General features: G+C 41.9%; 1 protein-coding gene across 10 annotated transcripts in view; it reads left to right on the top strand.

Moving 5' to 3' along the window:
* RYR3 (ryanodine receptor 3) overlaps nt 1–25,930 on the top strand; it is a 582,715-nt gene that overhangs the window by 199,792 nt on the left and 356,993 nt on the right. For all 10 annotated transcript variants that reach the window (XR_016217200.1, XM_089309149.1, XM_070053265.2 and 7 more), the window contains 1 exon segment: nt 9,385–9,492. Coding sequence is in view for 9 of the 10 variants with exons in the window: in XM_089309149.1 (XP_089165275.1) it covers nt 9,385–9,492 (108 nt within the window). In the remaining variant the exon portion in view is untranslated.

Here is a 25,930-nt window from a genome sequence, read left to right as displayed (position 1 = left end):
AGTTCAACCAATAAACTGTAGGACCTGCTCCTGATTGGAGGAGAGCAGCGTACTCAGCGTGTGGATAGCAGAGTTGGGATTGGTGAAGAGGACTATAAGGGAGGAGAGAGACAACATGTACCCGGAACATCTAAGGGGAACACCTGAGGAACATCTGAGCGGGCCCCCAGGAGAGCCGGCCGGCCATGTGCCGCTCCCCCGCGGAAGTGGGGAATGTGGCAGGGGGAACCGCCCTTCCACAGAGGTGGAGGGGTCGGTGGCCAGCCCGGGAGGAACCAGCAGCAAACCCGGGGAGGGCCGAGCAGACGAAAGAACAGCGCAGGGTCCTGTGTCGTTCCTCCACGAAGACGGGGAGCGACATAATGGTGCCGTGACTCGGATATGAAGCCTAGGCAGGGCTTAGTGTCGTTCCTCCATGAAGAGGGGGAGCGACATAATGGTGCCGTGACTCGGATATGAAGCCTAGGCAGGGTTTAGTGTCGTTCCTCCATGAAGAGGGGGAGCGACAAATAGCAAGTAAGTATTTACGTTACACACAACAGAAACTTCAAAAATACTAGATACATAGTGGTGGTGTTTGGTCTACCAGTTAGATGCTGTTTAAGATCCCCACATCCCATATCAGAGTGTATGGGTTCAATACTTGTCTCCAGCTCCTAACTTCAACTTCTTGCTGATGCAGACCCTGGCAGGCAGCAGGTGATAATGGCTCAAGTTGTTGAGTCCCCCATTCACATGGGAGACTTAGAATACACTCCCAACCCCCAGCTTCAGCCTCTGCCTAGCCCTACCATTGCAGGCGGTTACAGAAGGAACCAGCAGATGGGAGTACTCTTTCTCATTCTTGCTTTTTCTCTGCCTCTTAAATAAGTATTATATATATATATATATTATATATATCTACAAACATATTGCATAAATAAGCCACTGATTCCATGAGTTTTTATAACTGAGTTATTTGATGAGGTATTTTTATTTCACTGTTTTTGGTTAGCTGTCATCTGATATTTTTTAAGTATTTACTTTAAATCAGAACATATTCTAAACTCTTTCAATATGAAAAAAAGTTTCTTTTGAGAAGAAAGTACTAGTATATCTCTAGAAAAGAAAATTGAGGCACAGACGGTAATCCGCCTACTATCATTCCACTGGTCAGTAGTTGGACAGAGATTTGATCTCGGGCAGTCCTATGCCAGAGTATCCACTCCTAACCAACAGACCCTACATTGCCTTTATAATCATCAGTGCATTTAAAGGTATATCACCGAGGCATGTCTGTGTGTGTACTTGATACAGTAACAAAAGTGCAGAGAACTCCATAATGGTGGGAAAAGAAACTCCTTGAATAAAAAGTGGAGGCCAGCACTGCGGCTCACTAGGCTAATCCTCCGCCTTGCAGCGCCAGCACACCGGGTTCTAGTCCCAGTCGGGGCGCCGGATTCTGTCCTGGTTGCCCCTCTTCCAGGCCAGCTCTCTGCTGTGGCCAGGGAGTGCAGTGGAGGATGGCCCAAGTGCTTGGGCCCTGCACCCCATGGGAGACCAGGAGAAGTACCTGGCTCCTGGCTTACAGATCAGTGTGGTGCGCCGGCCGCAGCGCGCCGGCCGCGGTGGCCATTGGAGGGTGAACCAACAGCAAAGGAAGACCTTTCTCTCTGTCTCTCTCTCTCTCTCACTGTTCACTCTAACTGTCAAAAAAAAAAAAAAGTGGAAGACTCGTGGAATGGGCTCAGCCAGGCAGACTCAGTGCAGTTTGTTTATAGACAAAACCCCTGTCAATCACACACTCCTAGGTGGTCTCAAGGACACAAAATCTGTTCAAGAAGACTTGCGCTCCTATTGTTTTATGTGCTGGGAATACCAAACATCAAAAAAGAAATATTTTTCAAGGGACCCACAACTTAGTGAAACATAGACATTGACTCATCAAAAACTGTATGAGCCCAGACAGGGTGGTAGAGAAGTGACAATCCTTTTTGTGAATAATTTTGCCCTTTGTTTCAGGGTTATGCTGGTGTAGCACTGAGTGCATTTGGTGGGATACTGGATAGACAAATGCTCAATGACTACAACAGGAACATCAGACTCCCATCATCCTGGATTTAGTAAACCCCAGAAAAAAATAGGCTGTTAAATAGGTATATGGCGCATGAAATATGCATAGGCCTTCAGTCACTGTTTTCCACAAAGTGGGGATAAAGGTATGCAGGTTCCTGGCTTACTCAAGGCCCTGGTATCTCAAGGTTTTCTGTAGGACACTTGGAAACAAAATGTTTCTCTAGGCTAAGGGGAGGGCTGGGGAGAGCAATGAGGAGCTATTTCAGAACAGATGTCAACAGAGCCCTCCTCTCCGTGCTGAGAATCATCAAATGCATGCCCCACGCCTGCCAGGCAGCGTGACTGCGGCACAGGCTCCAGCGCACAGAGACAATGGACTGGCCTCCTGGGGGACTCTCTCGGCCGCAAACAAATGAGCTTTGATGGACCAGTGGCCTTTGCTCGCTCTTCAGGAGTGTACAGGTGGGAACTCAGGCCGGTTTGAAGTTTAATTAAGGATGGCAGCTGGCATAGCCGGTCAGATGGCTCTGTGCTGTGTACTCCATTCATGTCACAAGTTGCTAGTTGCATTTTGTTTCCTTCTAGATGGTCCTGTTGCCCCATTCCCTCCCTTGCCACTGTTCACACATTGTTATGTATGGTGAGAGTCCAGCCTGGGATTGTGCTCTAGAGGCAGAGGAAACTAAACTGAGCAAATGATATAAGGCAGTGGTAGATACACAGGCCCCCATTTGAGATACTTCCTCCCCATCACACTAGTCTGGAATTCATGACCACCTGAGGACTTGTCATACATGGAAGGAAAGGGAAGATTGATTTATATGCATGCATTTCATAAACAACTTTAGGAACATAGTAATTCTTTCCGCCGTACCCACACTCCCATTCCTCTACCTCTTCCTTCTTCCTAGAGGAAGTTCCATCACTGGAGAGAAGAGTGTGTATTCTGTGGCTGTAGGATGGAAAGTTCTGTGGATACTGTTAGTCCATTTCATCTAATGTCGATTAACTGTTTCCTTGCTGATTTTCTGTCTGGTTGATCTGTCCATTGCTGAAAGTGGGGTATTGAGTCCCCCATTACTATTGTATGGGAGTCTATTTCTCTCTTTAGATTCCTTAACATTTCTTTTAAATAACCAGGTGCCCTGTAATTAGGTAAATATACATTAAAATAGTTAAATCTTCCTGTTGAATTGACCCCTCAATAATTTCATAGTGCCTTTCTTTGTTTCTTCTAACAGTTTTTGTGTTAAAATCTATTTTGTCTGATATTAGGAGGGCTACACCAACTATTTTTTCGTTTCTGTTAGCATGGAATATCTTTTTCTATCCTTTCACATTCAGTCTATATGCATCTTTATTTGTGAGATGTGTTTCTGGTAGGCAGCAAATAAATGGGTTTTGTTTTTGACCCATTCAGCCAGTTTGTTCTTTTTTAACTGGAAAGTTGAAGTCATTTACATTCAAGGTGACTATTGATAAGTAACGTGGCCCTGCCATTTTTCCATTAATATTCCTAATGTTTACTTTGGATTTCCTTTGTATTTGGAGATTTTCTGCCTTCACCTTCTTTCATAGTGTTGACCCTGTTTCTGTGTTTAGCATATCCTTAATCATCTTTTGTAGGCTGGGTGGGTAGCTACAAATTCTTTCAATTTCTGTTTGTTATGGAAGGTCTTTATTTCACCTTTATTCATAAATAAGCGCTTTGCAGGGTACTGTATTCTGGGTTGGCAGTTTTTTTCTCTTAGTATGTGGAATATATCTCACTATTCTCTCCTAGCCTGTAGGGCTTCTGATGAGAAGTCTGCTGTGAGTCTAATTGAAGTTCCTCTGAAAGTAATCTGGTCTTTCTCTCGTGCACATTTTAGAACGTTTTCTTTGTTTTACTGTGAGGAGTTTTACGACAATGTGTCTTGGTAAAGATCTTTGCTAGTCATATCTCTTGGGAGTTCTATGTGTTTCCTGTACTTGGATATCCCTTTCTTTCTCCAACTTAGGGAAGTTTTCTGTTATTTCATTGGAAAGGCCTTCTAATCCTTTCTCTTTCCACTCCTTCAGGGACTCAGGAGTCCGTATGTTGGGTCATTTGATAGTATCCTATAGATCTCAACAGTGATTTTTAGTTTTCTAACTTCTTCTTATTTTTGCTCTGACTGTAAAATTTCTAGAGATTTGTTTTCTAGCTCAGATATTCTTTCTTCTGCCTCACCAACTCTGTTGTTAAGACTTTCCACTACATTTTTATTTGATCGATTGAATTCTTCATTTCTGATATTTCATTTTGATTTCTCTAAGATCTCAATTTCCTAGAAAAATTTTCATATCGTACATAGTTTTCTTTAGTTTGTGAATTTGCTTCTGATTGCTTCTGAGTATTCCAATGAATAGTTTCTTGAAATCCATTTCTGGCACTTCTTCAATCTTTTCATCTTTACCTTCTAATATTGAAATGTTGTAGTGTTCCTTTGGGGGACTCATAGTGTCTTCCTTATTCTTATTTCTTGAATTATTTCCTTTATTTTTGGCATTTATAGACTTTTTTGTCTGTTGGCTTTTATCTGTGTTTCTGTGGTTTAGTTGGATGCCTACACTTCAGTGAGTACCAAGAAGTGCATGCTGGGTGTGGCCAGGGTGCTTTGTTCAGTATTCCAGTGTGGGGCAAGTATCCGGGGTAAGATCTCCATTGGGCATGGTAGCTCTCCTCTGGTTAACGAGATGGAGAGGAATGGTCACCTCTGTTGGTGCAACCAGCCCTTCTCACAGGTGATGGATGCCCTGGTGTTAGTCCCCGTTGTGCTCAGCACTCATCCACACTGCTTAATGAACTGTACTTTAGATCTCTGGAGTCTTTCCTATGAGCACAGTTCCCCTGTTATGAGCGGCTATGGGTGACCTGGGAGCTCAGAATGTGGAGAAGCACTCTGATTGCCCAGGACCTAACCATACTCTGCCGCCTCTTATACAGTCACTGTTTTCTCAGGCTCTCCAGGTCATGGATTGTCAGTAGGGCCACTCCTCCCCACTAGCCAGTCCTTTGTATAAGGAAACGAATGTGTTCCCAGAGCAGCTGTGCATGGTCCTCCCAACCAGCTTCAGTGTCACTGGTAGGGAAGTGGGCAGTTTTCTCTGTTTTGGTCTGTGGTTTGTGAGCATGTAAAGGACCCTCCCACTGCAGCCCTGCTCACTTTTCAATGGTGCGGGATCGGTAGGGAGAGTCCTGCAGGCAGGGCTTCCCTTCGGTAGAGACAGCTCCTCCTCCCCTCCCATTGCCAAGCAACTGGCTCCATGCGACTGACAAGAAGGGGAAAGGAATTCTTAATTGTTAATTGGGTGGGGGAGACCCCTGTTATTGCTGGACTCCTGCAGGGGAGGTGGGGTGGCAGCTATCTGTGTCAAAAAAAAAAAAAAATGATGTGAGCCCCCCCCCCCCCCGACTGGCTGTCGGTCTCTGCTGTGGCAGGGAGGGGGGAGGAGGGAGAGATGCCTCAACTATTTTTTTTTTCTTTTGTTCCCCACCTCTGCTGTTTTCACGTGGAACATTAAAAGCAGTTCACCAAGCTCTCCCTCCAAGTGTATCAGCAGTGCCATGGGCCCATGGAGTCCCCTCTCAACTGGTTTGCCAGGGCAGGTGTCTGCTTCCCCGGATCCAAGCTTTTGTTGTTTTTTGTTGTTTTCTGTTCTTTCAGTGTGGCTCTGGACCATTTCTATTGCTTTCACTGGGTCTCCAGCAGTGGTTCTCCTGCAGCTTTGTCTGAGTGTACTTTCTCCCCCTTTTTAAATGTTAATTTCTCCCCATGTAAGCCAGACTGTCCTTTCACTATTGTGCCATCTTCCCTCTTAGGGAGTTTTTTTGTTTTTTTTTTGGTTTTTTGTTTGTTTTTGTTTTTGTTTTGTTTGTTTGTTTTTTTGACGGGCAGAGTGGACAATGAGAGAGAGAGAGACAGAGAGAAAGGTCTTCCTTTGCCATTGGTTCACCCTCCAATGGCCACCGCAGCTGGCGTGCTGCGGCCGGCACACTATGCTGATCCGATGGCAGGAGCCAGGTACTTCTCCTGGTCTCCCATGGGGTGCAGGGCCCAGGCACTTGGGCCATCCTCCACTGCACTCCCTGGCCACAGCAGAGAGCTGGCCTGGAAGAGGGGCAACCGGGACAGAATCCGGTGCCCCGACCGGGACTAGAACCCGGTGTGCCAGCGCTGCAAGGCAGAGGATTAGCCTAGTGAGCCACAGCGCTGGCCGAGTTTTGTTTTTTTTTTTTTTAAGATATACTTATTTATTTGAATGACAGAGTTCAAGATCTTCCATCCACTGGTTCACTACCCAAATGGTCACATAATCCAGAGCTGGGCCAATCTAAAGCCAGGAGCCAAGAGCTTCTTCTGGGTCTCCCATGTGGATACAGGCTCCCAAGTACATAGACCATCTTCCATTGCTTTCCCAGGCACATTAAAGGGAGCTGGATTGGAAGTGGAACATCCAGGACTTAAACTGGTGCCCATATGGGATGCTAGCGCTGCAGGCAACAGCTTTACTAGCTATACCATAGCTCTGGACCCTGGGAAGGTTTTTCTTGTATTATTATCTATTGGTGGTTCTCCTCAAGAATAGACAGTGGTAGAGGCAGAGAGACCTGTCTCCTGTCCAACAAACCGCCCACAGGGAAGAAAGAATGCTGGCATACAATCCCAGGATCTCCGGTAAGGGCAGAATCTCTAGTGCTTGGAGCCATGAAACTTTCTTAGAACAAATGGGACAAATACTTTTATTGTAAAAGTGGGCATGAGTATTGAGACTGTTCAGTTGACTAGCCAAAAAGCATACCTTAAACTGATAACCATAGTTGCAGACATTCTTGAGTGGAATAATCTCCAAACCAAACACTTTAATAAAGTGGAGGACCAGAAAATGGGCAAACCCTGGCTTTTATGCTTCCTATTTAGGGGATGTGAAATTCAGTAGGCTAAGAATAGTATAAAATTTTGTGTAAAATCTCATTAGATGGCATCACATTTTAGGAGACTAGAGTGTAAGGTCTTTAGGGAATGCTCTATGATATAATTGTATGCTGCTTGTAATGATGCTATATGTACACTAAAAACGCTTCCTGGGGGTGCAGCTCTGCATCACCAGCTGCCTGCTCACTCAAGTCCCATACAAATTAGTTAATTACCTGCTGGGGGAACAGACTTTGAAAACAAAGTGAAAACCATAAAATAACAGTTGTAATCCTTATGTTGCAGTCTCTCATTGGTTATATTGTTTTGAAAGACAAATAGACAAATTCCTGCAATGTCAGAGAATTCTAAGACTGTGGTGGTGTGTTTTGGTTTTGGTTTTGTTTCTGAGAGCATAGACTTTAAAAACTGTATGTAAATTGAAAGCTATTCACTCAAATACTTGGTAGAAAAATATATGGTTTAAAAGTACTATAAAATGTAAATAACTCAAGGTGGCATTGGCCGTTCCTGGCTTAACACTTTAATAAAAGGGATCTTGGAGCTTTAACAGAGGAAAATTATAGGCAGGTCCTGTAGGCAGGATATCATCTTATTTCTGAAGACACTGAGGTTGGGAGGGGATGAGGAATGTACAAACACTTGTAAATGAAAGAGAACTTAATCATGGCCAGTTCCATGATCTTCATTTTGGAAATCAAAGTGCTGACATCAGGTTAAATCTGTATTAGGCACAGGCTTAGTGTGGCTTTTAAATTGGAGCTCCTAGAAACAGCTTTACCCGTCTTAAACTGTTAAATATGGCTGGTGGTGACTTGTGGCCTCACAGTGTCCATGATTTGTTGATACTATGTAGGAACCAAGGATTGGTCTTTTCTGTCAAAGAGATTTATTTGTTGACTCATTTATTTGAAATTGAGAGTTACCAAGAGAATGAGATACACACACACACACACACACACAGAGAGAGAGAGAGAGAGAGAGAGAGAGAGATTTTACATTCACTGGTTCGCTCCCCCAGTGGCTACAGCAGCTCTGGCTGGGCCAGGCTGAAGCCAGGAGCCAGAAAAATGATTCAGGTCTCCCGTGTGAGTGCAGGGACCTAAGCAGTGGATCATCTTCTGCTTTCCCAGGTTCATTAGCTGGGAACTAAATCAAGTGAAGCAGCCCCAGACTTGAACTGGTGCACATATGGAATGCTGGCATCACAGGAGGTGGCTTAACCTGTGCCACAACACTAGCCCCAAGGAGTGGTCTTCAAGCTGATCATAAATTGTATTACCAAGAAACTTGGTGTATTACGAAACTGGATTGGAAGCTCTTGAAGAGCAATGCCTTGTTTTGTGTTTCTTTGTTCTTAATATCAAGCACTGCAGTTTCCAAAAATATAATACTTAAATATTTGCTGATCTAAAACATTTTAGTTGCAAAAATTTTCCTTAATATTTTCACTAGCAGCAAGAACAGTGTAAGGTGAAGCACCTGTGTTTTGATAGACTGCTTGGATTTAAGCCTGACCCAGCCAAATGTAGCACATAGGCAGGTGACCTAAGATCTCTGTGTCTTAAATTTCCGTGGCAATAGTCTCTATCTTATAGGGTAGTTGTGTAGGGATTACATGAGTTAATATATGCAAAATGCTTGGAGCAGTGTCAGGCACAGAGAAAGTACTCTGTGACTATTAGCTATTACTACTTAGCACGTAGAAAAAGTTGTCTTTAATCATCCTCAAGATATGTTCAGGAATAGGCATGAATGTCACTGTTGATCACAGTTAAGTGATTCTAATTAATTAGAATGATTATTATAGAAGTCACAAATTCTTGTAGTTTGGGACATTTCTTTGTTCAGAGCTATATTTATAGAACTCTTAGCTCCCTTTATTGCCTCTTTTTATACTGTAATACCCATGTTTTTGTAACAAATAGTGGATTATCTATTTTGGTCACTGTTGTATAGAGCCAAATTTCAATCTGTCCACAGCTCTTACAAATTATTGTGAGGGGCCCTGGGTTTTCTTCCTTTGGCCCTGCCCAGGCATGGATAAAGATCAACCTTCCCCTCCTGTCCCCCACTCTGCTGGGCTATATACATTTTCTTCCATGTACATTAGCAGCCCTCCCACAATTCAACCCTGATGTCATAGTCACTTCTCCCCTAGAGACTTGGGGCTTTTCTTCTTCTCACCATGTATAATCCTGGTTAAAGCCCATCTTCACTTAAATAAGGGAAATCCACATTTCTACATTCATATTCATCCATCCAACCAGCATGTTGACTGGTAGGTTCTTTGCCTTGAATTGTTATTCCACGATTGATCCATGACTGATTGATATCAGTATGTATCCTCATTCTGGTTTTATTCCCACAGTTTATTCCTCCAGATCTCTGCGTCTGCAATTTCGTGTTGGAACAGTCCCTCTCTGTCCGAGCCCTGCAGGAAATGCTTGCCAACACAGGTGAAAATGGTGGCGAAGGGGTGAGTACCTACATTATGTCCTAGTTTGGGATTGGGACACACCACAGTTTATGAGCACATCCTACATTTCATTCTTCCAGTTTGGAACTGGAAAGCCTTGGGGCCCTTCAGGTGCTTGTTATGGGGAGAGGTAATCTTTCTCACTGAGTTTAGATGATTCTTACTCAGCAGTCATAACTCTGCTTCCTCTGGATTAGCCAGATTCCATCAGAAGAGAGCAGAGACCACCACTAATGCTGTGTGAGCCAGGCATAAGACACTGACCCTGCTCCCTTCTCCTACCCTACAATCCATGAGGGAATATGGAGAGACTGAGAGGGCTTTAGATTGAAGATACCTGTTCAGCAGGTTCTTTTTCCTTGTTAAAATCTGAGTCCCATAGGAGCACATCCACGTTACAGCATTTCAGAGGGGATTTCCTACAGAATTCCGAGACTTTCACATGTGCCCATAACTCTGTGGTTTCCCTGAGATGAGCAAATACAGAACCGTCTTAGATTTCTGTTTTCAGGGAAGTAGTCCCTGAGCACTTCACTGAGAAGCAATGATTCACATCAGGAGGTCTCCTGGGAAAGACTTTGGCCAAATATTGCAGAATACCTTGATCCTCTCCTCCCCTAATGATGGACATTGATTTATATTCATTTATCATCAAATACTTTAATTCTGTTGCTGGAATATATCCAGTCCAGTTGCTTCTCTCCATCTTTGGCACTTCCCAGCACCCTGTTAGATGACCATCCTCTATCTTCTGGGTTACTGCAATAGCCTGCTACCTGCTTTGATTTCTTCTGTAATTCATCCTTCCATTTTTGTTTCATTAGTCGTCATAATGTTATTTCTAAAGGTTAGACACAATTATCACATTTTTATGTTTTGATATCCTTTATCTTTTTATGACCTTGAATTAAATTCCAAATTCCTTGGCATGAGATAAAGCCTTTCAGGATTTGCTGAGCCCTGTTGGCTTTTTCTTCCCCATCTATCATTGCATCTCACCAACTTCTCAATGTTCCAGGTATGTGCTGAATTCTTCTCACTGCCACAAACATGCCAATTCTCTGTGCTCCTCATCCTGAGTCTCATCTATTTCTTCCACATGGAATAATTTCTTCCTCTCTCTCTTGCTATGTAATCCCTACTTACCCTTCAAGTAGTCCCCGTTCTAGATATTTCATAAGCTGAGCAGCTTCATTGGCCCCACAAATCTACTTATTAAGATTTATCTGTTTGAAAGGTAAAATGTTAGGGGGAAGGAAGAATAATCTTCTACCCACTGGTTCACTCCCCAAAAAGCTACAACACCCCAGGCTGGACCAGGCCAAAGCCAGGGGCCAGGAACTCCATCTGGGTCTCCCACATGAGTAGTAGGTCTCCCAGGTGGCCACACTGGACCATCAATTGCTGCTTTTCCAGGCATATTAGTAGGAAGCTAGATTGGAAGCAGAGAGCTGGGTTGCGAATTGTCACTCCAGTATGGGATGCCAGTGTGGCAAATGGGAACTTAACCCACATCATCATAATGCCAGCCATCCACAAGTCTATCAGTTGAACAGAATTGGTACTACTTTTATAGTTCTTATCGCTCTATACCATAATAAAAATGTATTTTCCTTTTACTATACTGGACAATAATGCACCATGTGTGCTTCAGAACTATTTGCAATTACCTAGTAGCATGGTTTATTTTTACTTGACATGAATGAATGCATACATAATACAGAAGTGTTTCATTGGTGGTAGAAAAAACAATAAAAGTCAAGAAAATCAATATTAACATTGTGTTCATCTTCCAGCTCTTAATAGGATCTAGGTGAGTCTTCTAATCTCTTGGGGATACTGTGTTATGACCTATAAAATGAGGATGTTTAATTAGGTCTCTAGGATCCTTAACACCAAATGTTCGTGATGTTTCACTCTTTTGGTTTATAACAAAATGCTTTAGTCAGCCATCTGAGAATAGCTTTTGTTTGTCCCTGAAAGCAATTAACACAGGTGAGATATTTATACCTTTAATGTTCACCTCAATCTGGGTTCGTCTCTTTGCATTGTCTTCAGCACTTCATGGGTTCTGCATATCCTCCAACGTTTCCAGTTCAAGGTGACAATTTTTTTAGTTGCTTGCCCTTTTCTCAAGGCTCATAATATGCAGAAATATTTGCTGAAGAGGACCTAGTTGATTTTAAATATCACCCCATTCAGAGTTCAACAAGATCCAGTAGACTTTGCTTAGTTATGGCCCCAGCATGAAAATTGGGAACACATATAGGCTATGTTACCTCAGAATTGTCTCTTGGGGATTCTTTTAACTTCTTTGTTCAAAAGGTGTTTTTTGAAGGACCTCTTTTTCTTTATCATTTAGCTTGAATGGTACATGGGTCCTGTAGTTGAGAAAGTAAATTCAAAAGTTCTAGTTCTCTTTTGTTACCAAGAACTAGAATAATAATCTTAACTTAGCTTGTTATAAAGAGAAATAAGTAATAATTCACTTTCCAATAAGTGTGGGAAGACCAACTTAATGAAAATTAACCCTTAGGTTTTATTCACGTTTTCTAAAACTATCTGAATTGGCAGCCACTTTATAAAAGAAATTTATTCAATATAGTTGCATATTTCAGGGACCACCTGTAATTTGTAATATTTAGAAACATGCTTTAAATCTTATTTGGGGAGATGTGGTATCTTTGAGAACTTGAGTTTAAAATAAATGATGCATGGCATTTTATTAAATATTCATTGGGTAATAGTCATTGTATTAGGTCAGATTCTGAAGTTTCCCATGAGTCATGTTGCCTTTTTGTGCTGTTTTACCAAAGAGAGATCTGATAGTTATTTGCAATCTTGACATATTTATTATTGTTGTTGTTACTATTATTATTCCCTGGGGAGTGAAGGAAGGGCCTTGAGAAGAGAGATGGTGCACATATAGGATATTACTGTTATGTTATTGACAGTGGCCTCACAAAATAGTTCTTGAGACAGCAGCTTCAGACTCTAGAACCTTCTCATTTTATCTGAGCTCTCAGTCTTTAATGTAAGAAATAATATTTTTGCACTTTCTTGAGTCTGATTGTTTTGCTTTTCTGAAGTGATTACTGTGCACATTTACTGTTAGTGCTTAATTTGATTTTAGAAGATAATGTTCAGTGGGGAAGATTAAGAAAAAGAAAAAAGAAAGAGGGAAGTGAGTTAATATGACAGACCCTGATGATCCTCCGAGAGCCTGGGGATGTGTGAATGGGATGATGCCTCCTTTGCATGCTGTTCCACTCTGTTTGGAAATAGCCATTCACTGCTTTTAAATAGAGATTGCTTTCATTAATGATCATGACTGCCACCAACCCAGATGCTTTGAAGAGTATAATTTTTTCCTTTTAGTCATAAATTAGTCCTTGTGTGGTGTGTCTGTTTACTGCTATGGAGCAACTGGACAGTTTAAAAAATGACTTCAGTTGTTTGTTCCTTCATGTGATGAGTGTACTGAATTCTTTTTGCAAGGATTTATAATTCTGCACCAATTTCTCTTGCTAACAAAGAAAAACAAAGGTGCCTAGCCAAATTTAACAGCAGAGTTTTTTATTACTGAAATGTCCTTAGCTCAGCCAGCGGCATGTGGGAGCCAGTTTTATGCTGAAAAGGAGAATAAATGATGAGAAAGACCCGGGGACAGGACGTTTGGTGCCTCTCAGAGCCTGTCTTTGCTTAGCTATTCCTTGGATCATTTTACCTCTGATATAATCCTATCTAATTCTTTTCTGGGGGGAAATTACCAAGGGATAGAAGCTTGGCACTGAGGCCAATTTTATGGCTGAGTTTGAAGTGAAATCCCCACATACAAATATTAAAGTGATCACACTCTCAGTTGCTTGGACCTATAATGTATAGAATGTCCACCAACATCCAGCGGGCAGCAGGATCAAATGAAATGTTACCATCTCCCTTGAAACCCTCAAGCCCCATAATCTTGTAGAAATGACTAAATTTAGAGTAAGCAGAATTTATAGTGAGAAAATCTCAGTCTTTAGACTCAGTCAGGTGTGTTTTCAATCCAGTTTATGTTGGACCAGGTGACCTCTGGGGAAAATTACTCTCTGTCTTCAAAATAAGATGGGGTGAGAATAAATGAGATCAGGGCCTATAGCTGCCTGGAGATATGGAAATGCGTACCTGCTGTCTTAATCCTGGCCCGCTTCCTACTCTCTCAGAATCTTCAGGAATATTCAGATGGCCCCCAAGGCAGGAGAGGCCCATGCTGCATCTTCAGATGTGTGTTAAATCTGGGGCTAGGTAGCTGTAGCTGGGCTTTAATGTGAACCAGTGTAATGCTTCTGGAGACGAAAGGCCTTGATTACCACAGTTACCGGCTGCATTCCTTCCCATGAGGACTCTGGTTTACCCGAAAAGTCGACTTCATCAACTTCAGACCAGATAAAATATGCATGTATCAATGGTTGCCACATTGATATTAGACTTTATACACATCTGGAACACTTGAGATTAAAGTCCAAGTTTTCCAGTATGCTAATTTATAATCAGTCTTTTAATTTGATTGGGAAATATGACCTTGAAAGGTATTGATTGGGACATCAGTATCTTGATTGGGATATGTGACCTGGAAAGATTATTTCTGGAGAGATGTTTTGTTCATCACAGATGTCCTCACTCAGAGTTCCTTCTTTTTTTTTTTAACTTTTATTTAATGAATATAAATTTCCAAAGTACAGCTTATGGATTACAATGGCTTCCCCCCATAACTTCCCTCCCACCCGCAACCCTCCCCTTTCCTTTCCCTCTCCCTCCCCCCTTCCATTCACATCAAGATTTATTTTTATTTTCTTTTTTCTTTCTTTCTTTTTTTTTTTTTTTGACAGGAAGAGTGGACAGTGAGAGAGAGACAGAGAGAAAGGTCTTCCTTTGCCGGTGCCTTGGTTCACCCTCCAATGGCCGCCATGGCCGACGCTGCGGCCAGCGCACCGCGCTGATCCGTAAGCCAGGAGCCAGGTGCTTCTCCTGGTCTCCCATGCGGGTGCAGGGCCCAAGCACTTGGGGCATCCTCCACTGCACTCCCGGGCCAAAGCAGAGAGCTGACCTGGAAGAGGGGCAAGTGGGACAGAATCCGGCGCCCCAACCGGGACTAGAACCCAGTGTGCCGGTGCCGCAAGGCAGAGGATTAGCCTAGTGAGCCGCGGCGCCGGCTGATTCATTTTCAATTCTCAGAGTTCCTTCTTTGTCTGCTGGTCCTAGTGCTGTGGTAGCTTCATCCTCCTTTCCTTTGCCCTTGTCCTTATTTTTACTTATTTTATTTTTACTTTTTTTAGATTACAGATTTTTTAAAGATTTATTTATTTGAAAGTCAGAGTTACAGAGAGAGAGTAGAGGCAGAGAGAGAGAGGTCTTCCATCCGATGGTTCAATCCCCAATTGGCCGCAAGGGCCGGAACTGCGCCGATCTGAAGCAGGAGCCAGGAGCTTCTTCTGGGTCCCCCACGCAGGTGCAGGGACCCAAGGACTTGGGCCATCTTCTACTGCTTTCCCAGGCCACAGCAGAGAGCTGGATCAGAAGAGGAGCAGCCAGGACTAGAATCAGTGCCAATATGGGATGCCGGCGCTTCAGGCCAGGGCGTTAACCCACTGCCACAGCGCCGGCACTGAGATTACAGATTTTTTAATTAAAGGCTTAATAGTCCCACTAAAAAGTTCAACAAATAAAGACCATAGTTCAGCTGGAAAATAGGCAAAAGCTATAAATAATCAAATGAAAAGATGTTCAACTTCACTCATAAGGTAAATTTTAAAACAATCTCAAAATCATTAAAACTATAGTAGTATATAATTCCTATCAATTTACTTGACACAGATTTAAAACAAAAACAAAGATGGTATATTTGCAACAAAAGGGATACACATGGACATTTCTTTTTCTTTTAATTTTATCTTCCACACATAAGGGAGAACATGTCATAACTGTCTTTCTGTGTCTGGTTTATCTTCCTCAACATAACATCCTTCAGTTCCAACAGTTTTGCTGCAAATGGTAGAATTTTTACAGCTGAATAATATTCGTGTGTGTGTGTGCCACATTTTCTTTATTCATTCTTCTGTTGATGGACACCTTGATTGATTCTGTAGTTTGGCAATTGTGAACAGTGCTGCTATAAGCATGATAGAGCAGGTATCTCTGATAAAAAAGAATATCCATGTCTTTTGCTTAAATATACAGTGTTGGGAATACTAGATGATACCCCATTCCTACTTTTTAAGAAATTGCCAAACTGTTTTCCACAGTGGCTGCACTAATTTACATTCCCATCAATAGTGTATAGGCATTCCCCTTTTTCCACATCCTTGCCAGCATTTGTTGCTGTCTTTTAGAAAATAGATGTTCTTACAAGGGTGAGGTGATACCTCATTGTGGTTTTCATTTGCGTTTCCCTGATGCCTGGTGACATGGAGCATTTTTTTTATATATTTCTTTTGTGAACCATCTGCTCCTGTCTTTTGCCCATTTCTTAACTGGATTGTCTGTTTCTTGGTTGCCGAGTTCTTTGAGTTGCTGATAAATTCTGAATATTAAACTTTGTCAGATAAGTAGATTGCAGATAATTTCTCCCATTCTGTCACATGTTTCTTCACTCTGTTGATTGGTTCCTTTGCCATGCAGAAACTCCTGAGTTTGATATAATCCCACTTGTCTAGTTGTGTGATTGTTGCCTGTGCTTTTGGCCTTGTCTTTAGAATACAGAATACTGCACACACCATGTTGTATGGTGTATTTGTTGAGTGTTACAACTCCCTGAAGAAGACATACCTTCGGAGGAGCTGTGGATTGTCCCCTGGTGTCACATGAACCTGTAAACAGCCAATGAAGCATGAACATACATTATGCTATCTTCATATAACGATTCTTAAAGTAAATGTCATGAGATAGTTTACAGTAATTTCTTACCTTGCAGCCAAGCTCAGGACATTCATCCATTTTACAAAGTCAAGGAAATTTAGTGATGGAAAGGTAGCAACATCATTAAAAAAGAACCTACTCCAGATACATCTACTCCAACAATGCTTCATGTTGAACAAATCAAAATAGATACTGCTGAGGGGAATTCAAAGGCCCTCGTTTAAAGTGTGAACTTTAGCTCTGCCCAGATCTAGAGATCTTGTGTGAACTCACATAGGATAAAGGTGCTTGTCTCTTTCTTCCTGGCCCCCAGATTCCCACAAACATTTTCATATTGTAGAAGAGAAGGGGTATTGTCATAATCCAGATTTAGTGTCTTAGTCTGAGATTTTCATCTTTTCTTTGTAACTGTCAGGAAAAATCCAGAATGAGACTAATTCAGGTATGTGTGTGTGGGGAGAGAGCAAGACTGACAGAGAAGCTACATAGCTAACTCTTCATCAACCTCACCCTTAATTACAATTTTAAACAACTTAATATTTTTAAAGAGAAGTAAACCATGTAATGAGTCCTAACAGTAGACATTAATAACCCATTTAGAATAGTCAATAAGATTTCCTTTGGAGAAAAAGGAGAAGTCACCTGTGCTCATATTGTGGCATAAGCCCCATGATTCGGCCACATATACATCCAGGTCCTATAGCCAGGGTGGCTATGGTGGGGAGCAGGGCCCATCTCCCATAACATGGCAGGGCCCGTCGCCCAGGAGACAAATAAGTACTGAGACTATGGACAAATAAGTACTGAAACTACCGAGACTAGACTAAACTACTGGAACTGCTAAGACTAACTCTATGCATCTGATCTCCCACCATATGGCGCTGAGAGGGAATAAACAACTTCCACACAGCTGCCTCACCAATTCGACTAACAAGCTGCAGGAGCTGATCCTGCCCCTGATTGGAGGAGAGCAGCGTGCTCAGCATGTGGGGAGAAAACGCCAGCAGAGTTGGGATTGGTGGAAGAGGACTATAAAGGAGGAGACAACATGCAGGAAGAACATCTGAGGAACCCCTGAGAGAGCTGGGCAGCGGTGTGCCGCTCCTCCGCAGGGCGGGGTGGGGCGGCAGCTAATCCGGGGAGGACCGGGGAAAGAGACAACAGCAAATCCATTGCCGCTCCTCCGCGAGCCTGCGGAGAGCAACAGCTATGACATACCAAAATAACCAGCTTACTGGTTAAAAGTCTGAACTTTGTACTGGTTGGTAAAAGCCACTTCTGGAAGCTCTCCAAGAACTTCCTTGGTACCCTCACTCAGGATTTCTAGCCCTCAGTACCAGATCCTTTTGGGCAGCAACCCTTGGAGATTCCCCTTGTCTACCATCCAGTTGGTAACAGCAGGATACTTTGTCGTTAAATTCTTAGTTTGCTTGACCTGACCCTGTTGTTTCTTTGGAAAAGGATAAAAATAACGTTCTGGTCTTAGATGCTACCCTTTCCTTTTTTAGCCTGGGTCTGGTTACCCTCACCTCCTGCAAAAATATTTTTGTGTTCACTAAATAATAAGTCTATATTGCTCCTAGATGAAAGCTTGTCAAAACCTTCTCCTTAAACTCTGCCTTGAATTTCAAGCTCACTTTAGGGATTTACTCATGGGAGACAGCCCATTTTGGTGACAAATCTAGACGTCGAAAAGTTTAAGGTTTGGACCTCACTTCGCCACCAATTGGGAATTTGATGCCAGGCAAATGTCTTAATGCCTGTGTGCTTTGATTTCACCATCTCTAAATGAAAGCATCGCTTAGATGCCAAAGTCCTTTCCCTGTTCTGTGGTGGTTGTGATGGACCCAGTCAGCATGGAAAAGTGTCATCACCTCGCATCCCATCTTCTACTGTGTCTTGCTGTCTACGTCACTGGATGTTAGCCTGTTTGGATTAGCCATTATACTTGAGACCTGAGCTCCCATACATTTAAGTATAATTAATATATGTGTTTATTTTCTTTCTGCTTTGGCGTGGATCTGAGAATTTCCCAACGTCCATCCAGGACCACAACTCTAAAGCACTAAGTGTTCACTGTATAATTTTAACTTTGTAATGAGATCTGATTCTTCTATATGTTTTCTTTTAGAGAAATATGGGATTTAATCTTTGCTTTTGATAGGATTTCTGTACTCAGAGAACTAGCTCTTGTTCTGAGAAATAAAATACTTCGTCAATGAGAAGCCTCCAGTGTGGGGTTTTAATGTTGTGGTTTGTCACAGACCAAATTGCCATTAAATATATTTCTGTCCTGTTTGTCCTTTCCTTTTTGCTTTCGTACTATTCATTCTCAAGTTGCACTATGATTTTAGGATTTATTTAGACATAATAGGTCTTAATATTCCTTGATAAGTTTGTATTTACAAAGATGTGTATGAAGTCACTTCTTCATGGGACTGACCTTTTGATAACATGGTTTTCAGTTAAAAATAAGAACTTCATGAAAAGAAAGAACCTTATTTGGTTAAAAAAGTGTGATTGATTGATTGCAGTTTTTTCAAGAAAAGGAAATTCCAAGTATGCTGATGTAGATAACAACCATTTTCCTTGGGAGGGTTTTATAGTATGAGTATAACTATAATTCTGGAAAAAGTATTGCAAAAACTGAATTTAGACCACAAAACATTACTTGTAATTCTTTGATGATATCAGCATGGGGCTGGATAAAGCAAATAAAAACAAAGTTTTAGCCACTGAAGACTTTTAGCTAAGATAAAAATGTTCACATGGCAGGAAATCCACACCCTGTATTCTCATTGCACTTCTGCTCTTTAGTAAACACCAGTGGAATCTCAAGTAAATTGAAAGCCTTCAGCAAGACCTGAGCACACTGAAATACCATTTGCTGTTTTGTGTAGGGTTTTGCTAGCTCTGTGACCTCTCGGAATGGGTGTGTTATTCACTCCTTCCATGCACTTGTAGATGTGTGTGTGGATGGACAGGTGACTCTATCTGTATCTGTAACAAGCTGTGCCTTTCACTTGTGAGTGTGCAGAACACATTCCACTCTTTGTGTCTCTGCAATTTAAAACCAAAACCCACTTGGTCACCACACACTCCCTTCTCGTGCAGAGGTGGCTGCACACTTACAGAGTTGTTGCTGGTCAGCTTGTTGAACCACTGCTCTACAATTAGAACGGCTTGCCCAGGGACTCATTTCCACCACAACCCCCAACCAAGGCATTGAAATTGCTTCCAAACTTTCACGTTTTTTCCTCTGAGTATGCTATAGGTGGTCTGTGGCTGTTGGCTTCAGCTTGGTAAGAGGATAGAGCGTGCAGCCTTGTCTATCTCAAAGCTTGAGGCTTTTTCCAGTGCTACTCTGCAGCTCCAGCTCTGCTCTGCTCTGCCATTAGGCTGGAATTCATAACAAAAATGGAAAAAAGCTAGTTCAACATTTTCCTTCCTCATGCAATATCCTCAAAGTGAACCAGCCGAAGAGCAAATGTTCATTTCCACCCTGAAGAATAACCATTAAGGTTAACTAGCTTTTAACATTTCTTCATGTCCCAGTTGAAGCATTTTCAAGTGAAAGAACCCACAGAATGAATTTTTAAAGCTCCAGACTCTTAGATCCCCTACTCTCTGAATATCATACTTGGCATTAGTGTAATTGCTTTTTCTTTGGTGAAATTGGCTTATTCTGGAGTTGGCACCTCACGTTTTAGACCAGGATGCCAGAACGATCCTGGTGTTACTTTGTAAATGTGATAGCATTTAGCTTTGCTGATGGTGCATACACTCTGGAGTTGTTTTCATTCTCTCTGTGGACATCAGTATGCCCTGTTAGAATAGCAGTGTCAGGACAACTTTAGTCATCTTAGCAAGCCAGAGCTTTTCCGCATTGCTGGGCTAAATATTTTTGTATATTTTAATTGCAAAAATTTTAAATATCTTTATTAAAGTTTCTTAGAGTGTTGACCAGGGATTAGGATGCCTAAGCTTTCTCCAGCACATAGTATGTAGATGAATGGCAGTCTCTTTCAGGGAATGGTTTTGATGAGCGATTTCGCTGAAATGTTTATTTGAAGAACAGAAACATAGATGGGTTATAAAAATGAGTTTTGTCTTAATTTTTAGAAACTTTAATTCTAAGCTGTAAGATATTTGAATTTAGGTGACATCTTTTGTTTTAATACATCTGTTTCCTTTTTTTATTAATTTATTTGAAAATTGGAGTTACCCAGAGAAGGAGAGGCAGAGAAAGAGAGGTCTTATATCTACTGGTTCAATCCCCAGTTGGCTTCATTGGTGACAGCTGCACTGATCCAAAGCCAGGAGCTTCTTCTGGGTCTCCAACAAGGGTGCTGGGGCCCAAGGACTTGGGCCATCCTCCAGTGCTTTCCCAGGCCAAGGCAGAGAGCTGGATTGAAAGTGGTGCAGCCGGGACTAGAATGGGTGCCCATGTGGGATCCTGGCACTACAGGTGGCGGCCTTTACCAACTATGCCACAGCGCCGGCCCCTGCTTCCTTTTTAAAAGTATCATACTACACCCCCATAGATATGTAAAATTTTTACAAGTTAATCAAACATTTTGAAAATGAAAAATAAATATAAGATGAAAGTATTTGGGGATGTTACTATAGTAAAAGAAAATAAAGCACATTTGGAATTCAAGAGACTGAGAGAATAGAATAGAAACCCCTCAGATTATTTACTAGCTTTTTTTTTTTTTTTGATCATGTAATATACTTTTTTTTTTTTTGACAGGCAGAGTGGACAGTGAAAGAGAGAGACAGAGAGAAAGGTCTTCCTCTTTGCCATTGGTTCACCCTCCAATGGCCACCGCGGCTGGCGCGCTGCGGTCGGCGCACCGCGCTAATCCGATGGCAGGAGCCAGGTACTTCTCCTGGTCTCCCATGGGGTGCAGGGCCAAAGTACTTGGGGCATCCTCCACTGCACTCCCTGGCCACAGCAGAGAGCTGGCCTGGAAGAGGGGCAACCGGGACAGAATCTGGTGCCCCGACCGGGACTAGAACCCGGTGTGCCAGCGCCGCAAGGCGGAGGATTAGCCTAGTGAGCCGCAGCGCCAGCCGTAATATACTTTTAATAGCTACCAGTTTAAATTATATATTCATAGGGAGAATTAAGTGAACTAGAGAACTCCAACTTATGTTTTGTGAAAGTCTAATAAAAACAACCAAGCTGGATTTCTGGTAAAGAAAGGTTAACTTAGTGCCAGAGAACACTGGCACCAGCTGGCACTTTAATGCAATCACAACTCCAACCCTATGAGAACTGCTCTCTAGTTTGAGAATGCAGGGCCTGAAATGATGAAGTGGAATCTGAGGAAAGAAAGCAGGAACAATAGCAAGCCATCCATTAAGAGATCCACTGAGAGAAAAATGATCCCTGCCCTGCAGAGGGCTGGACGGCACCTGAAAAGCAAGAGGAAAGCAGAAGGCAGAACGTTCTGTTTCTACCTGGCATCGCCTCCTGTGGCTAATACTAGGGCTGATGCCAAAGTAGCAGGTGGATGAGGGGCTGAGTCTTGTTTCCGTGTCCAGAGCTGTTTCTCTGGTGGGAGAGAGGGAAGAGTCAGGTTGAAGTAGAGCTGGCCAACCTGGAAAACGTACAGCCTTTCTCTGGGTCTTAGCCCATCTGCAAAATGCAGCCCGTAGACATCTATCCCAGGATGAGTATGTCTCTCAAGTCATCACAAAAGCAAGGAAAACTATTAGGTTAACCTTATAAGTGGAGAGGTCTGCCTTAAAAAAAAAAAGAAAAGAAAAGAAAAAACTATGATTATGTCCTTTTTAGTGCTTTTATATTTTAATAGTTATAAAGTTGATTTTTGCTGGAAATTGTAGTGATTTGTACAGGTGACAGTGCCTTTTCTTAATGTCCTTATTTATCAGTTTTGTTCCTGTTGAAATGCTGAAATTGGACTGGTTCTTGGGCTAGTGAAACTCGTGAGATCTCTTATTGTGTACAGCTCACAGATTCCATATTCTAAGTAGTTTTGGCCAAACACCAGACACGTGTTTTGGTTCAAAGACTGTTGCTTCACACATTGTTTTCTTGGTGAAACTTGGAATGGTTGTGGTTCTTCACGTTTCTTTGTGGTTAACTATAGGTTGTGCCTCTGTGACGAAAGGGGAAAAGCACTTTGAGATTGTAGTCACTAGTTGCGCATCTTTTGTTTTTGTTATTGAGAGAAGCATGCGTTGGCACCAACACGTTAACAGTTAACAAGACCCTCCTGCTGCCATCTCATTGGTGACTTGCAGCTGGGGACGAGGTGCCCCCTCATCCCATTTCTCTGTTGTTCAGCTTTGATAAGGTGGGAAGCAGCAGGCAGGAGACCTGGGGTGTTGTTCCAAAAGAGCACACTGAGTGCTCTTGCAGGATGAAGAAGCCAGCACACTAGGCTGCTTCTGAGGAACAGCCTTGGGCTGTAGAAGTTGTTCACCCTTCGCTGTTTCCCCTGGGCCTGCCTTCAAGTGGGAATGGAACTGGAGATTGTGTTGGTAGAACCCTTCCTGAAAATACTTGCTTTCATGTCTTTGATGAGGTGTTGGAATGGAAAGTTGAATGTGTATGTTTTTATACCATGTATATGCTGTGTGTTTTTTTCCCTAAAGTTATGACTTAGTTTTAAGAATGTTTAGAATTACTCCTACACTACAAAAATCTCCAGATTTTATTTCTTTCAGTAGGCAGAGATAATTGAATTGCAATTACCAAGGCATCTTTAGTCAAGCAGAGAGCTATGGTGCTGATTCTGTAAAACTCGAAGTGTCGTTCTGTATTTCCTGCTCAGAACACAGCCCGGGGGATAAGACATTGCCCCAGTGGTCTGTAGACTGTTTCCCCATACTTCACTACCCTGCCAACTTTACCCTATGCTGTGCCGCCAGAGGGATTTTCCCACAGCAGCCTGATAAGGCGACTGATTGCAAACTCTGATCCAACTTTTAAATTTGTATAAATTTTGGAAATAGTGACCCAATGTAACATCATACCTCAACTTCATATTCTCTCTCTCTCAGCTTTGAAATGGTCTCAATAGCATGCATCTTCATCAGTATAAAGTAGAGAAAGTGGAGAGTGAATATTGAACCAGATGCTAGCCTTGCAGAACTTCATGCCTTTCCCAGAGTTGTACATTTCATGGCAGGCTTGACTCCCTGGTCTTGTCCTACATGCTACCTAGGGAGGCCTGGCCCTGTGAGCAATGCCCAGAGACTGGAAGTGGTCTAAGCAGCAGAAGACACAGTTCCCTGACACCAGACAATAGGCCGGGGCTATGAGGAAAGTGAGTGCTTGCTGTTTCTCAGTTCATTGATCCTTCCAGATACCCAGACATTCAGGGCCAGTAAAGCAACAGTGACAAATAAATTCATGACTTATTAGCTGATTTCAGTCAAAGTCAGTAGGAGAAACAGGTCTGTACAACTCACAGGCTCTCTTAAGACTGCAGATTCAAGTTAACCTGCTGCATGGAACTCTAGCTCCTCCTCTCATAACCTCAGCCTGTTCACTTGGTACAAATACCTTCTGAACTCTCCCAAAGTAGAGCTACATATGCTAGGGTTGCTTCACCTCTAACACTGTGTACTTCATTTGAAGCTTTTCATTAGATTTCTTAGATTGAGCTGTTGCCAGGGCAACCAGGGATGCAGAGTTCACAATGCTAAATCCCTGGTCCTAACAGGTCCACTTATTTTACATAATTTTTTGTGCTTATAGAAATGTAAAAACATTACTGGGTGCTGCCAGTCTTCCTCTATTTGTCTATCCATAATTATGGACTCATTGACATATACTTTGTTCTAAATATATTGACTTCATTTTAACACTCCTAACAAACCTCCATGTTTTTCTCTTGTGCATAAGTGATATCACTCAACATTTGGAAAGACTAGTATTTCCAAACTTATCCCCCCTATGTAAAAGAAATCTATTTGTGTCTACCTTTTTTATTTCACTTATGGGCATTGGCTACTAAAATATAATTTTAACAGAAGAAAAGCCTCAATTATTTTGATGTCATCTGCTAAACAATGTTTAAAAATCAGTTGCTTCAATCCTTTCTTGAATAGAGTGCTGTCTCATTGCTATATCTAACTGAATATGTCAAAATAGTCAAGATATTTCTGTATTCCACATTCTTCCATGTTTCATTTGGTAAGGGCTACTTTAACTTATCCTCAAGTTCTAGCACAAAGCAGAAGATTCTGCTTTATAACAAACATACAAGGGTACTTCACAAAATTCTTGGAAGAAAATGGGTAAAAATTTAAATTGATGCATACTTCTTTAAATAATAAGCATTTACATGAAGTTTTTTTGAATTTGTCATGGATTTCAAAAGTGTATTTGTATCCTTCCAAACCAAAAGGCTTCCAAAGCTATAAAAGCTTTTAAATACATTCACTGTACCTCAAAGAAGAGTGTTAGGTCAATTTCAATTTATTCCTTACGAATCCCAGTGGGCTCCAGGGTCAGAGATTTTTCCATTTCAGTATTGCAAACCTTCCTGAAGCTAGGTCCAAATGGCTTCATACCATCCAGTGTATAGCTCATGCCACCTTACGCAAACTTCAGTCCCATATGAAGCTCCTCAAGTTTTCAGGCTGACTTAAGAAAAATTGTGATCCCCAGCTTACTGGGTCACCATGTTAACAACATCAGTGGCAAGAGCCAAAAATATTATCCAGTGTTCTCTTGTCTTCTGAATCATCTTTCTAGTTTATGAGCTTATTTTATAATCTAGTGGTTGAAAAATTACTCCAACATAGAATCAGCATGATTTGAACTAAGAGTCACTGCTGTAAAACAATGTTGGAAACTCACCCGAGCATATATAGTGATGTTTCACACAATGTGTCACCCCATACCTGTTTTAGTATCATCTTAGATTCACAACTTTCTTAAGGTACCCAACAGGTTCCAAAAGACTCATGGATGCTCAGATTCTCCTTGCTGGGTCCAGGAGAGCAGGTGTTAACTGATGTTTTAAGAGACATGGTACCCTAACCTATCTTAACTTTTGTCACAGGGTATGAAACTGTACAATCCTTTGATATTGCTTTCTCCATTTCACAGAGAATAATGTTACAGACCAGACTAGTGTTGGAGAAGTACATTTCATTTTCCCTGCCATGACCAATCTCAGTCCAAACTGGAGATTTCTCCATTGGTCTAAGATTGGAGGAGAAAATAGTAGGATAAAAGAAGACGTAAATAACATCAGTGACAAAGTGAGACTTTATTTTTCTGAAAAGCATGAATTTAAAGTTCACAGTGAAAACTCCAACATACTTCTAACTTCCTTTATCCGACCTTATTTAAGTATGAGAGCTTATTATCCTGTTGTTTTTCTCTTGGGGAACAGTCTCATGTTGTACCACTTAATTGTACTAACTTATCCATTCACTTATTTTTAATGATTTTTTTTATTTTATGTATTTATTTGAAAGAACAACAGAGAGAGACATCTTCCTTCCACTGGTTTACTCCCTAAATGGCCACAACAGCTACATCTGGGCCAGT

This window comes from Oryctolagus cuniculus, chromosome 12 (assembly GCF_051225735.1).
Source record: "Oryctolagus cuniculus isolate XC-2025 breed Fujian yellow rabbit chromosome 12, ASM5122573v1, whole genome shotgun sequence".
NCBI lineage: Eukaryota > Metazoa > Chordata > Mammalia > Lagomorpha > Leporidae > Oryctolagus > Oryctolagus cuniculus.
This window is presented reverse-complemented; position numbering and strand designations above follow the sequence as displayed.